This window comes from Panthera pardus, unplaced genomic scaffold (genome assembly GCF_024362965.1).
Source record: "Panthera pardus isolate Hobbes unplaced genomic scaffold, ASM2436296v1 HiC_scaffold_12, whole genome shotgun sequence".
Classification (NCBI taxonomy): domain Eukaryota; kingdom Metazoa; phylum Chordata; class Mammalia; order Carnivora; family Felidae; genus Panthera; species Panthera pardus.
The window spans coordinates 5,003,471-5,018,558 of record NW_026526677.1 but is presented as its reverse complement, the minus strand read 5'-3'; the positions used below and the strand labels follow the sequence as shown (position 1 = coordinate 5,018,558).

The 15,088-nt window shown below is 55.4% G+C and overlaps 1 protein-coding gene across 2 annotated transcripts; it reads right to left on the bottom strand.

The window, feature by feature from the left end:
* Window positions 1–2,621: 2,621 nt before the first annotated feature.
* CUNH11orf24 (chromosome unknown C11orf24 homolog) lies at window positions 2,622–12,626 on the bottom strand. 2 transcript variants are annotated; one of them, XM_019415211.2, is made up of 4 exons: window positions 12,466–12,626; window positions 8,237–8,588; window positions 5,025–5,198; window positions 2,622–3,988 (listed from the first exon to the last, which is right to left on the bottom strand). In XM_019415211.2, exons 2-4 carry the CDS (start codon window positions 8,586–8,588, stop codon window positions 2,904–2,906), a joined length of 1,611 nt encoding a protein of 536 aa, XP_019270756.2. In that variant the 5' UTR covers window positions 12,466–12,626; the 3' UTR covers window positions 2,622–2,903. The 2 variants fall into 2 exon arrangements, with proteins under 2 accessions (XP_019270756.2, XP_019270757.2); XM_019415212.2 differs by lacking the exon at window positions 8,237–8,588.
* Between the last annotated feature and the right edge of the window lie 2,462 nt (window positions 12,627–15,088).

The window sequence follows — 15,088 nt, the reverse complement described above, 5'->3', positions numbered from 1 at the left end:
AAAATATTAGCTGTTATCCGTCCCTGTGCCGCACGGACACTGGTCCGATTTTGAAGCCGAGAGAGGTTCTGTAGATATAAAGATTGTGGCTGAGCGGGGACACGGATGGCTTGCTCAGCGGCCCCGCTGGCTGCTTCTGGGCTGGAGGCACAAGGGTCTGTGCGCGAGGTTGCTGCACTCTCCCTGAACTCCTGGCTTCCTTCTGGGGGTGGGGGGAGACCGTTACAGGCCCAGATGACAGAATTGCACCGAGAACGGTGTCCCACAGTACGACACCCCGGTCTGGGAGCATGCGGGGGCGAGAGTTCGTCCGTGCGGGGTCACCAGGAAGGCTTCCGGTGCAGGGAGAGCTAGGCTGGCGGGATCCCCGGCCCTGGGGAAGCTGGGGGGGCTGCGCGTGGCCAGGACCGGCACCCAGGGTGAGGGAGGGAGGGGTGGCCGCCAGGGGGAGCCCTTGGACCTCGCTGGCTTGGGCACGCAGGGGTGCCTCCAGAGGAAACGGGCCAGCTGCCTGCCTTGGGCGCCCCAGCTGCCTGTGCTCCCCCAGCGAATCCCGTCCTGCCACTTGCTTGGAGGGTGGTCTTGGGCAAGCCACTTGGCCCTCCCACACCTTGGTCTCCTCACTGGAGGGAGGAGAGACCCCATGGGGGCCAAACCCGGAATCTGGTTTTCACTGCACCCCGGCCTTCGTTCGGACTCTCAAACAGGGACCCTGCTCCTTCGTGTCGGTGCTGCTCCGGGCACCGAACCAGCCACAGCCCCTGCCACCAGAGCAAAGAGCCAGGAAGAGAGTCTCTGAGTCCCCTCTGCCAGGCAGCCTTCTCTGCCCTTCCGGGCGGGGTCGGGGGCCTCCTCTGTGTGTCCACCTCTTGCCTCCTTGCTTTCCTCACTCTCACACATCACACTCTGAGCTCCCGTGGGCAGGGCAGGTGAATTCATCCCTGAATCTCCAGTTGGTTGGCAAACAGTGGGTGCTCCATAAATACCTGATTGAGGTATTTATCAGGTATCTATGGGTCTTTCGAGCAGGCCAGGAATGGCTGCCTGGCTCACTGCAGTCTGGTGGCCTCCAAGGCGGGGGGCTAGCGTGGGACCCAAACCCGTGCCCCCCCCCCAGATTTGGACGGTCTCCGCCTCCCGTGAGCTGTCTTGAGACGGCTCTTTCCCTCATGCTCTGCTTGGCCAGGACCCCCCAGAAGGGTTTGCCTTGGTCTGGAGTGCCAGGCAGAGCAGCTGGGCCTTTATCTTGGGAAGGCACATTGGCAGGGAAAGGTGTGGTCACGTTTGGGTGTTGAGGGACCCCTGGCTGCAGGATGGACGACGGCTGGAGCGGGGCGGGCAGTTGGTGGGGGGACCCAGGCAAGGCAGCGGCCGCAGGGGCCCGTTCGTAAGGATACGTGGGCAAGTCGGTGGAGCACGTGACTCCCGATCTCGGGGTTGTATGTTCGAGCCCCACGTTGGGTGTGGAGATCACTTAAAAATAAAATCTTAGGGGCGCCTGGGTGGCTCAGCTGGTTGAGCGTCCGACTTCAGCTCAGGTCATGATCTCGTGGTTCGTGAGTTTGAGCCCCGCGTCGGGCTCTGCGCTGACAGCTCGGAGCCTGGAGCCTGCTTGGGATTCTGTGTCTCCCTCTCTTTCTGCCCCTCCCCCGCCCACACTTTGTCTTTCTCTTTCTCTCTCTCAAAAATAAATAAACATTAAAAAAAAAATTTTTTTAATGGTCTCTTCTTTAGGGTTCAGAGCACTTAGAAGCAAGCATTGACTCCCCTCCCCCACTAGAGCCAGGCCCCACAGCCCTGGGCCCACAACAGATTATTCTATGTCTCCCCATTTCACAGATGGAGGAGCTGAGTTCCAGAATATTCCACACTTGCTCCAAGTCACACAGTTAGGAGCTGCACGCTTGGTCTGGGAACACAGCTTTACTGCTCTCACCGTCTTGGGCAGGTAGGCCGAGAAAGGCCCGAGGCCACCCTCAACCTGGGCAGGTGAGTCGCTGGGTCACACCCTGAATCTGGCCCTCGGTGTGTGAGTATGTCTCCCCCTCCTCCGTGCCTCAGTGGCCCCACCTTTAAAATGGGGATCGCGCTGCTTCTCTTGGGGTTGAGGTGGGGGATAAATGGGTTAGCGCATTAGGCACGAGGGCAGTGGCTGGCCCGACGGGCGCTTAGTGTTGGCTCTGAGGGCTGTGCGGGACAGGGGAGCCCAGGGACGTCCTCCTGCTCAGGGGAGAGGGCCCTGGGAGCCCTGGGGGTCGAGCAGGTGCAGGCCGACCCGGCCACACTGTGGAGCTCACGTATGTTTGACGTGAGGCTCTAAGCTTGCGCCACGGCACGGTTCAGAAAAGGGGCGTCTGTGAAAAAGGCTCTGTCTCCACGGGGTGCCAGAGATGGGCTGGGGCTCCCCCCACCGAGCGCGGGGCAGGGTCGGGCATCAGAGCGAAGCCCCAGGAAGCAGCACAGACACAGCAGACCCCCGGGCTGATGGTGCAGTCGACGTTGACGAACACGAGTCCCGCCAGGTGCATCCCAGCAAGGCCCCCCACCCCCCGCCCCCGGCCCCGGCCCGGCCGGGCGCAGCGGTGGACAGGACACGACGTCCACAAACGGGGAGACACAGGTCTGAATGGAAAGCAGTCGTTGCTTTAATTCTGGTGAGGATCCCCACCGGGGCCCTGCCAGGCCTGCCCGTGGCGGGGCCACTGCCCGCTCCGTTGACATGATTGTTTACAAAAATAAATATGAACAAAGCAACTCTTGAGGGCTCGTGGAGTCAGTCCGACAGCAAGTAGATATGCTTAAGCGTCCGGCACTCGTCCTAATTGCACCAAAAGAATCTGGAAGCACTTGATTTGGTCTCGGAGGCAAGACGGGAGGAGGGGCGGGCTCCGCCTCCCGGCCCCTCACATCTCGGAGTCCGCGTACATCCCGTTGATCAGATAGTCTACCTGCGTGTACTCCTTCTTCCTGTAGCTCTCGTAGGCTTGCAGGCCCAGCAGAACCAAGACTACGATGAAGAGGGTCACCCCGAGCAAGAGCACCGCCAGCAGGAAACTTTTGTTCACCAGGGCCTGGGGAAGGGGCCGGGTGGTGACCACCAGGTACGGGCCCTGCGTGCTAAGCGGGCACGGGGCCGAGGCTGGCACCTGGGAGCCCCCCGAGCTCGCGGGTGTCGGGGAGGTGGACGCGGTACCAGGAGGGGTTTCGGGCCGCACCTGCTCCGGCGTCCGGGGCGTGTTTGGGCCCGCAGCTCCCTGGGTGGACGGCGCGGGGCCTGGCCGCGTCGTGGGGGCCGTGGCCTCCACCTTGGGGGTGGGGGCGGAGTCAGGGGCCGGCGCCGGCGGCGTGCTGGCCGCCGGCTCCCGGGCCTGGGCCTCGGTGGCGGTCACTGCTGTGGTGGACACGGGAGCCACGGGAGCCGTGGATGGGCGGGTGGGCTCTGGGGTTGTGTCGGCGAGGGTGGGCGTGGGCCCACTTGTCGTGCCAGTCCCGGGCCGGGCCGTCGACGCCCGGACGGCGGGGCCTCGTGTGGACACGTCAAGCGCGTGGGGACTCGCGGGGGGCGCGGGGCTGGCTACGGGGGGGCCGCGCGTGCCTGTCGGGGCGCTGGCATTCGCTGTGGTGCCAGCTGTGGTCCGAGCAACGGTGGCCGACGTCGCGGGCGCCGTCGTTCTTGGCAGCGGGCTGACACTCGGGGTCGGCGCGGGGGCTGTGCCGGGAGCGGTCGCGGAGGACGGGGTCCGCCGTGTCGACGCCGCCGAAGCTGGTGAGGGTCCCCCGGAGGCTGCCGGGCCAGCTGTGTCTGTCCTGAATGTGCTCCCTGCTGTGACTGCAGGAGAGCTGGGGTCGGCCCCCAGAGTCCCTGTGGTCAGTGTGACAGGAGGCGTCAGCACGGTCATCGTTCCAGACGTGTCATTAAGGACTCTTACAGCCGCCGTCACCGAGGCATTCTTGGATGAATTAGCTGTCTGGCTAAAGACTAGGTGCCCTTAAAGTCAGAAAAGGGAGAAAAAGATACAGTCACTTTCCATCCTGGGCAGGTGGATTATTCAGGGAGCGTCTTTTTTTTTTTTTTTTTTTTTAATTTTTTTAAATGTTTTTATTTATTTTTGAGACAGAGAGAGACAGAGCATGAGCAGGGGAGGGGCAGAGAGAGAGGGAGACACCGAATCCGAAGCAGGCTCCAGGCTCCGAGCCGTCAGCACAGAGCCCCATGCGGGGCTCGAACTCACGAACCGCGAGATCGTGACCTGAGCTGAAGCCGGACGCTCAACCAACTGAGCCCCCCCAGGCGCCCCATCAGGGAGCGTCTTAATTTCTGGCCCACTGGCCTGGCCGGTGGGGGCTGACCCCACAGTGCAGCGAAATAAAGGAGGGGACGTGGGAGCACGTTCCCCTCCCATCTCCTCCCGCACACATCGAGCCTGCCGCCCACCGGAGAGGCGCTCGCCACTCTGACGTGAAAACTCCCTTCCCTCTGAACCCTGAGCCCATCGAAGGCCTAAGAGCTTCCCTCTCTGATCCAATTCCGAAACATCAGACAGAGTGAAAGTCTCACCTCAGAGGCGTGATTGACCATTAACAAAACGCATCAAACACACACCCAGGTTTACAAAGCAGACAAACCACGGCCCGGATGGTCACACCGTGAAAGAATTCTTGGCTTTATGAAAGGATTTGCGGCAGGAATTCCTGGAGATGAACGGTGCCTCGCACGGAGCAGGAGTGTAATGAAATATTTGATGTATGAACAGACGAATTCCTCAGTGACAGGATCAGGTTTACAGGAGAAATTTTGCAGGGCCAAGCAGACGACCCTCTCAGGGCTCAGAGGTCAGTCCCCTGGAGGCTTTCTACTCAAGCTGGCCCCAGAGAAGCTTGGCCTGACGGCCCTCCCCGGCCTAGCACCTGGGTGGCCCCGGGGCTCCTGACTCGCTGGCCTAGGCTTGCACACGTCCCTTGGGCTCAGGGTGCTTTGGGACCACTGCAGGCCTGACTAGCAATCACACGGCTTTCTCACTTACATAGATCCTGGGATGGAGCTTTGCTTTCAGATAAGGACAAGGAGGAAATCCAAACGAGCACAAGGGCTGTCCACATCTTGTGGGTGAGCCAGGAGCAAGGCTGGGCGGTCCCTGAGGTTCCCAGCTGGCCACTCCTCAGGCTGCTAACAATTCCCTGCTGCCGGGCTGAAGGATCTGTGGTCAAGAAAGAAGGCGTCTGGTCAGTAACGCACAGCCTCACCTGGGACAGGGGGCATGGGTCTGTGCCTGCCATGGAGGGTTCTGGAAGGTCCGCAAACTGAGCCGAGTCTTCCCACCAGGGCCTGGCACCCAGGGAGCCTGAGATGCGTCTCAACCATGGTGGTCTAGTGATCCGCCCGGTGCCTGTATTTGACAGGCTCAAAGCACTCCTTGACCCAACTTCACTCTGTGTCTCAACCTCCCAAGTGCCCGTTCTCCCACCCAGAGTTCCTGGTGTGAAAGAGGAGTAGCCAGAGGGTCAAGACCTGACCATGCTCACAGGGCCAAGGCCTGTCAATCACCAAGATTGGCCAAGGTCACATATCAGCCCCAACACACTTCTGTGCACCCCACGATGGCTGACCACACCCTTCACACGGGAGATATCATTTAGCTAGCCAGCCAGCCATCACCCATTCGTCTATCTAACCATCATGTGTCATTCGTTCATCCATCTATTATCCACCCACCCATCCATCAGTCTATCCAGCCAACATCCATCCACCTGTCTGTCTACCTACTACCGCATCCATCCATCCATCCATCAACCCATTCACCAGCCACTCCATCTCTCCATCATCCATCCACTCATCCATTCATCCAATCTTCTGAGTGCCCGCTCATGTGCCGAGCAGTGCACTTAGAACAAAAAGATGAAAGCCGGACAACTCTTTCCTTCAGGGAGCCCGCCATACAGTAGGAGACACAGAAAAGAGGTCACTGCAAGTAAAAAGCAGAGGTGTGATTCAGTGCTGGGAAGCAGGCAGGTGATGGCACACGGGAAGGCCTTGACATGTAAGTTGGAGGCTGGTCCTCTGTGTGGAGGCCCGGAGTTCTGCTGGGGGGAGGGGCGTGGCCAGGGAAGGCTTCTGGGAAAGGGACACGTGGGCCATGTTCTGAAAGACGGATGGGATCCACGTGGTAGGGAAGGGGCAGGGGCAGGGGAGGTGAGTGGGAGCAGCAAGGCCAGAAGCCAAGAGACCTAGGATCAGCCCAGAGATTGGCAGGCTACCACCGGGCAGTTGGGATTTGCAGGGGAGCCCCGGCAGGCCTGAGGTTGGTCCCATGACTGAACACTTGATCTGGACACGGGGCAAACAGGACCCAGGCATGCTGGGAGCTGCAGGGCGGACAATGAGCCTGGGGCTCCTGAGGGCACCTCCAAAATCAGTCCTGCCCGAAGACACCCAAGGCCTTTGGTCTTTCCACTGGCCCTCACCATGACGTTCTTGAGCCGCGACAGAACGTCCCGGAAGGCAGCCCTTGGGTCATGTGAAAACGCCCTGATCAACAACTCACCCAGCACGGATGCTACTCACTGTGCTCCGTGGCCCCACAACCAGGCTGGCCCCTGGGGAGCGGGGCAGGCTCACTGTCCTCCCACTGGCCCTGAGTCACGGATGAATCCCCTTCAGCGTCTCTATCCTGGCCCCGATTCGCTGCCACCCCACAGCTTCCAGAGAGATCCTTGTAACCCACAAAGGTGACCCTGCCTCCACTGCTTAAACTCCATAATATCCCCGGATAACCCCGAAGTTCACTACCATGGCCAAGGTGGCCTTCAAAGTCTGGCCCTGCTGCCTCTCCCCGATGGCCCCACCCACGCTGGGCTTGTGAAATCCCTGCAGGTTGTGACCCAGCGCCGGGCATCATTCTGCCCCAGCAAGCACTTCTAGCCTTCCCGGGGGCTACGCAACACGGCCCCTGTGCGCCACGAAGGGGTGTGTGGCCACAGGGTGGCTTTCTGCCTCCCGTGATCTGGGAGACTGTTGTGAAACCGCCCCGTGACTGGGAAAGTCTGTCGAGGACAAACTCTTCGGGAAGGCTGGCTCATTCCTCGATGCTTCTCACCCCTTTGCGAGAGTCCCCAGCTTTCTTCTAGCTTCAAGTTGCACCCTCCATCCAAAACTGTCCATGAGGGCTCCTGGTAGCTCCCAGGTTGAGAGGACTTAGCCCTACAAACCACAGATTTGCATCTGTTTTCTAGAATGCAAAAGGCATTCTTTGTTCTGACAGAAACAAGTGGGGGTAGGGTGGGGAGAGAAGAATCAGACGAAAATCACAACATCATGAGAGGCAAGAATTGAAACTGGAAGGTTTCGGGAACAAAGAACTCACACTCCCCCATGAGCTGAGGCCACGCAGCTGGGCTCTCGCTAAATAAATGTATTTAAATGGCTCTTTCTTTGGCCAGTTACGTCTACTGAATGCATCTGAAATCTCCCACTGCTGAGTCCAGCACGCTCCCTGTGTGAGGCCTGGGTCGGGGGTCTGCTGCGGTGGGGTGCTGTGACCGGGGCTTCCTGAATGTTCTGTTGTCCCCCTCGCTACCGATCTCTAGGGCAGGCTCGGCAAACTTTGTCAGTAAAGAGCCGGATGGCAAATGTTTTAGATTTTGCGGGCCACGCGGGCTCTGTCTCAGAGACTCAAGTCTGCTGCTGTAGCACAAGGGCAGCTGTGGACCCTGAGTAAACGCCGGGCGCGGCTGCGTCCCGATAAAACTTTATGCACAAGAACAGGCAGCCGGCAGACTTCGCCCGCGGGCCAAAGTCTGCCAACAACCCTACACTAGCGTTTCAGTGAACTTCAGGGCTGATAATCCAGCTAAGGGAGGGAGGGACTGATCCGCTGTACCGAAACAGATTTCCTCCTTCTCTTTTGGTTCCTCACGCAGAACAGACGGGACAGTCTTGCTCCCGGTCTGGGGACAGCCTCCAGGCGGCTCCTCCCAGGGCCCCTGCTGTGAGCGGGCTCCTCCTCCACCCCCGGCATCGGGGAGGGGCAGCACCCCCCCCCAAAGAGGGGTTCCCCCAAGCATTTTGCTATTCTGACCCAAGGCCAAGAGAAAACCTCCTGTGGTATCTGGCATCTGGGTCACAAGAACAGGAGAGGGCCACAGAGGACCACGTGCTCCCAGGCCCTCCTGTCCACCCCTGCTCCCGGACCCCCCTCGTGGGCTACCTCAGAAGGCGGGCCCTCTGACGGTGACGCACCTGCGAACAGGCCCCCCTCGGGGCTTCGCTGTCTTTCCCTTTTGCTCTCTTCCTTTTCCCACTCCGTGGTAAAGCCCTCTCGGGGCCCCCTCCGGGCTCGCCGTCCCGACACCAGGCAGGTGGCCCTGCGGGCAGGGCCGTGGACACTCACTAGAGGCAGCCGCTCAGGGCGTGCTCCCGGGCTGGGCCATCTTCCTCCGTGGAGAGCTGCGGGCTTGGCACCGTGCGCTCGCCGGCCGAGGTCTGGCTGTGCGGGGCGCGAGAGCAGCGAGGAGGCACACCCCCAGGCCATGGCATGCTCTGGGGCACATGGGCGACATGGGCAGGTGCCCCACTCTGCTAGCAGACGCATCTAGGGTTGGAAAAACAGTAAACACTCCTTAGGAGAAGCACAGGGGGAAAACCCAGGGAGGAAGGGGACACTGAAATAGCGTTAAATAGATTATACTGGGAAAATGACAGTGTGTGACAGAACTTTCAATGTCAGGACTTTAAAAAAAATTTTTTTTAACACGTATTCATTTTTGAGAGACAGAGACAAAGCATGAATGGGGGAGGAGCAGAGAGAGAGGGAGACACAGAATCCGAAGCAGGCTCCGGGCTCCGAGCTGTCAGCACAGAGCCCAATGTGGGGCTCGAACCCATGAACCGTGAGATCGTGACCTGAGCCGAAGTGGGATGCTTAACCGTCCGAGCCACTCAGGTGCCTCAATGTCAGGACTTCTGATGTAGCACTTTCTACTGCTAGAATTTCTTCAAAGGAAGCCACTGGATGGGTGTTTAAAGATGGAGATCTAAACAGATGTTCATCGCAGTGTTATTTATGACAGCAAAACAACTGGAACGCTTACGTCAGATTTGGTCCCATCCGCATATCAAATACTATGGTGGCTGTTCAAAATATACTACTTTCGGGGGGCCTGGCTGGCTCAGTTGGTGAAGCGTGCGGCTCTTGATCTCGGGGTTGTGAGTTCAAGCCCCACGCTGGGTGTAGAGATTGCTTAAAAAATAAAATCTTAAAAAAGATACAACTTTCTATTTATTGACATAGGAATATGTGCAGCATGTATCATTAAATGAAAAAAGCAGGTCACCATGATGCTATTTTTATTTATTTATTTTTGAGAGAGGGAGAGAGACAGAGTGCAAGCAGGGGAAGGATAGAGAGAGAGGGAGACACAGAATCTGAAGCAGGCTCCAGGCTCTGACCTGTCAGCACAGAGCCTGATGCGGGGCTCGAACCCACAAACTGTGAGCTCATGACCTGAGCTGAAGTCGGATGCTTAACCCACTGAGCCACCCAGGTGCCCCTTAAAATTTTTTTTAATGTTTATTTATTTTTGAAGAAGAGAGAGTGCAAGCAGGAGAGGGGCAGAGAGAGTGGGAGACACAGAATCCGAAGCAGGCTCCAGGCTCTGAGCTGTCAGCACACAGCCTGATGTGGGGCTCAAACCCATGAACTATGAGATCATGACCTGAGCCAAAGTCGGCCTCTTAACCGACTGAGCCCCCCAGGCGCTCTGATGCTATTTTTATTTAAAAAAGACGTTTGTTAAGGGGTCTAGAGAGATTTACACTGGAACATTAATAAAGTGGTTATGCCAGGGGAATGAATTTCCTGGTGATTCTCATTTTCTACTGCATATATATGTCTTTTTTTTTTCTTAACACCAGCATGTATCGCTTTTGGAAAACATTTCTGAAAGGCTCCAACCAAAGGAACCAATGCCTGATTTTCTTCAAGTACTTTGAACTATTAGGCAGAAAGGCACAGAGTAATCCTACTGAACAGTTTCACATACAGATTTTAATAATTTAGAGAAACTCCGTGATTTACATATCAGGAACTACATCTTCCAAACTTTAGAAGAATCAGGAGTACAGTGGTAATGCAGAGATATTAACAGCACAAATGGAAATCATCTCATTGGTGAATATTTAATATAGACTCAGGAGATTAAGAAACAGCTCATCACCTCCTAGAGTGGCAGATATTAGTAGGTGGTGACGCGTGAGGACCCCCACGGGCCCACTCCCTACTACGAACGCTCACAAGTGCACACACACAGCCACACGCACCCTCGTGTGTGCACACAGCCACGTGCATACCCAGCCGCACACACCCACAGGCACACACGTGCACGCATGCTGCCACATGTGGATACGTGTACGATCACACGCACAGTTACAAACACAAAGGTGGGTGCACATATGGAACGTTTTTCTAAGGCCATGTCAGGAAACACCACAAGTTTCTCAGGAAACTTCTACGGGATACCATCAGCGCTTATTCACTCCCAGCCAGAGGGGCTGGTGATCACTCCCACAGAAATGGGAATTGGCTGCTGTACTGGAGTCAAGAATAAGCCCTCGTTGGGTCGTGACTTCATCTCTCTGGAATGGTCCTGCCTCCACTTTCCAACAGCATATTCTCAATGTCACGATCTGTGTGTGGGGACCTGCGCTCATCTTTATAAGGTGACTCACAATGGACAAACCATTAACAAGATTTAAAATGATAGTCTGTCCCGCAAAGGCTTCAGTAAGCCTTAAACGAGGGTCGGGCCAGTTATTCTTACGGTGCAGGGAGACTGGGTCGCCCAAGGTCTCAGACTACGATAGATGGAAAGGAAAGAGACCCCTGCAGCAATAAGAGAATAAACAAGAATGAAGTTATTATTAAGCGGAAGGCCTGAAGAGGGAAAGACAGGTGTTAGGCTGGTGCCGGGACTTCCTCTTTCTCAGCGATCAGCTCCCCGCAAGTGCTGCAGGGAAGGGGCAGCACCCCTTGAGAGAGGAAACACTCCCGTTAGAAAGGCACCCCCAGGCTGTGGCCATAGGTGTCGATTTCCTGATCCTTTTCTGGTCCACGATCTCGTGATGCCTCCCAATACGCCCTGTCTCTGAATTCTTGTGCTCCCAACCTTGGCTTGATTTTTTTTTTTTTAAACTCTTTTATGAAGCTGTTTATCATATGCTGAGCGCTGCGTACAAGTTACATGGACTCAGACTCCAAACTGCTGAACTCCTTTTTCTGGTCTTAGTCAGGTTCCCAATATCCGGCACAAGTAATCCTTAGGCTCAGTAAGGGACTGGGCAGTGTTACCCCCACATTCCATCACTCGTGATATTTATCAGCAGCCACGTGACCTGGGCCCCCACTCCAAGCTGGAGAAGCTGTATATACCAAGGAGCAGGAAATGCTGCAGCAAATATAGGGCAAACTACAGATACCTAATCCTGACACGTCACCTGGCTGAACTTTGGTCTCAGAACCCAAGGAACACAGGTTTGTGGTTTTGTGTATATAGACAGTGCCCTGTGGTCTAACGGATGTGTCTGCGTGGCAGATGGAAACCTGCAGAAGTGGGTATCATCTTAATCACAATGCTTGCTTCCAGGTTTCTGTAAGCTTTGGTATCACGGCTAAACGCTGGATCACAGGCTAATTTTTGTCGGCGGTGTGGGCTAATTTGACATTCCTTTGTCCGCTAGGCAAGTCCGGCATATAAGTGGGAACCCATATTTTAAATACTTTCCTCACCGATTTTATTGAAATTTCAGAGATGCTTCCTCCAGGGGGTAAAAATAACTGCACGTTGGCATAGGCAGATTTCTAAGCACGATGTTTATGTCTTATGGCAAGCCATGTGGATGCTGATCCCTCCTATCAGCCGGATAGTTGACGGCTCACAGAAAGCAGCCACCAGGCTCACATGGGGGAGGCAGGCAGGCAAGCAGATGGAAATGCACAACCCCCTCCCAGGTAGAGGGCCTGGGTCACCTAAAAGGCCAACTCTTTCTTTGAGGGCAACACCTCCTGCGGCCCAGCCTTGCCCCGGGAAGACCTTTGAGTTCTCTGAACATACAGGAGTGTTCCAACTCTCCCATCCTCCGCTCCCGAACTCGAACTACCCGGGCCTCTTCTCCGATTTGGGATCCCCCTGCTCCCTGCAGCCCTCCTCCTCCCTCCAGCCTCTCGGACCCGCATCCGTGCCCATTCTGAGTCTCGGTCCCCAACGGGCTCCTTCCGTTCCTTCTTCTCCGCTATTCCTCACCTCCAGTCCTCTCGTCTTGCCCCTGTGCCCCCACTGATCTTTTCTCTGTCACCCTCCTGCCTCGCGTGCCCCGATTCAAGCCTCCTCCTGCCCCCACCTCCCTCTCCCAGGCGCAAGCCGGTCCAGGGAGCCGTGACAACAGCTCCCCGGACGGAGGCGCGGGCCCCTTACCCGGCGCGGCAGGCCTGCGGCGGCCGGGCGGCCGTCGGACGGCGGGGAAGTGCCCGCGGCCCGGCGTGGAGACGTGGCCGGCAGCGGAGCAGCGCCCGCGAGCCAGGACTGCTCGGGGCAGCAGCCCTAGCTCGGGCCCCGCCCGGACCGCCCCGGAACTGACGTCACTAGAGGCGGGCCCGGGAGGGCGGGGCAGTCTCGGCAGGAGCCCTGAGCGGCCGGGTGGTGCCAGGCGCAGCCGGAAGTGAGCCGGAAGCCAGGGGCGTGGCTGCTCGTAGACCCCGCCCACCGCGGGGCGGCTCGGGCTCCGCAGTGCTCGCAGCCGGAAGCGGCTGGAAGCGGCTATTTCGGACGGGTGGCCGGCGGAAGTGGTGGTGCTTACCCTCGGCAGCCCGGCCGTGGGTGCTGGGTCGGGGCAAGGGACGCTCGGACGTACCCCGACGACACGCAGGGCCCCGAGCCCTAGGGGTGACCCGCAGCTCTGCCCTCCTCCCTCATACTTGGTCCAGCCCCTGGTGATGGGCGCTGGAGGGTCCAAATAGTAACGAAGAGTGGGGATGGTGGCTACTGTGCTTTGAGCGCTTACAACGTGCCAAGACCCCGGCTTGGTTCAGTGATTTACCTGCAAGTTCATTGACTTAAGTTTCCGACAAGCACTGTTTTCCCATTTTACAGATGCAGAAACTGAGACTCACAAAATGTTCTGCAATTGTAAGACGCGGGATCACAATGGGGCAAAATGGAGTGTAAAGGAAAGTGAATAGGACTTGACCTCACTCGGAAGCAGTCTTTGCACATTACTGGTTGTGGCTGAATCCCAATCTGTGTAACACTCTTTATCAGGTCCCCTCAAATCTAAAGAAAGCCTGTCTGTGAAGGATGATCTCAGCGAGAATAAACAAAAGGCTTTATTCTCAGGCTGTTTTGAAACCTGTCCTGGGGTCCTCGATTAGGAAACTGAACCAGACGGGGAAAACTGAGGGCGTGCAAAATCAGACGCCTGCTTGAGCTCTGGGATTACCTGAAATGTAGTTTTGAGACTGCATCACTCCCATCTCCAATGCAGCCTCCTAGCTTCAAGTTGTGTAGAACTCACTCTGCAAAGACAAGTTTGCTGAGAGCCAGGCCAGTTGGGAGAGTTCGTGAGGACAAGATGCTTTTGCTTTGTGTTGGCTTTAATTTTCGCAACTAGCTCCGATCTAACGTGAGAAGGGCAGTATCTATGTTGACTTCACGAGAGAAAATATAGCCAAATAACCAACTGTATGTAGCTCTATGCCTGTCTTCCTCAAAAATCAACATCTGTGACTCTTTTAATCTCCTCTTCGGTAAAATCGGGACAATTTTTATTGCTAGGGCTGAAATTACAAAGGTAGAGACACAAGCCTCCTTCTCAAGGAGCTTATAGTCTAGGGCAGTCTAGCTCTGTGTGCTTTTGTAAATAAAGCTTTATTGGTACACAGTTGTACCTTTTTGTTATGTGTCCTCTCCCTGCTTTTGCACTGCTGGATAATTGCAGCAGAAACCGAATAGCTCACAACGCCTGAAATATTTACTGCCTAGTCCTTTACAGAAAATATTTGTGAGCCCCCAGTCTAAGGTATTACTGGAGAATGGTTTTCAGACAACAATGGAACTATCTTGACAAGATGGCCCCGAATACAGGGAAATTCATTCTCTCATGGGGGAACCTAGCCCCTTTTCAGTGGATTGGGGTCACCTGGAACCTAGTGTCCATCGAGCACAGCTCTGGGAACTGCGCACCTGCTTCTGTGGAGTACTCTGGGGAGTAAAGCAGGGTCCGTGCACAGCTACTCATGGCAGAGAAGGGCATACTTAAATCCTCAGTTTTTTGTTTTAGGGCACAGATCATATCAGGTGCTTTCTATGCAGAAATAGCTAATAATACACTCAGAGCCCAGTCCTCCTAGTTGTTGAATGAACGTTATTGCTTGAATATAGTCCTGCTAGATTCCACCTGTAGAAGGCAGGGTGGAGTCACCCTGCCTGGCTTCAAATCCCAGCTCCACTTTTTCACTGAGTGACAGCAAGCAGAAAGCTTAGACTCTCTGTGCCTCAGTTTTATCATTACTCATGGTAGTTCTGTTCAAGAAAGTCTCCATGAAGACCAACTTAGCAAATTCTGAACCACTATTCTTCAGGAAAAAAAAAAAAAAACAACCAAGGGCAATATTTCCCTTCATGCTCAACCCTTTGTTGTCATTATTAATCGAAGGGTTTTTTTTTTTTTTACTCTCTAAATAGAAAATTAAGGAATTAAAATTTGAGAAATTTTAGAATAAAAATGGATAATTGATGAGGATAGAAATATAATTATGTATGCACTATTGGATTGATGTTTTTGACCTGACACTCATAATGTTCAGAGATATTAATTTGTTTTTCAGTCATTTACCAAGGCTAACTGGAAAAAACGTCTTAAAGATTATGAAACGAGGCTTCAATGGATTTACGCTGAGGTTTTTTTAAATTTTAATTTCTTAAAAAGTATGTTTTTAACTTGAACACATGTTTAGTTAGTTTAGTAGAATTATTCAAAAGGTTTTAGGGGCACCTGGGTGACTGAGTCGGTTTAGCATCCAACTTCGACTCAGGTCGTGAT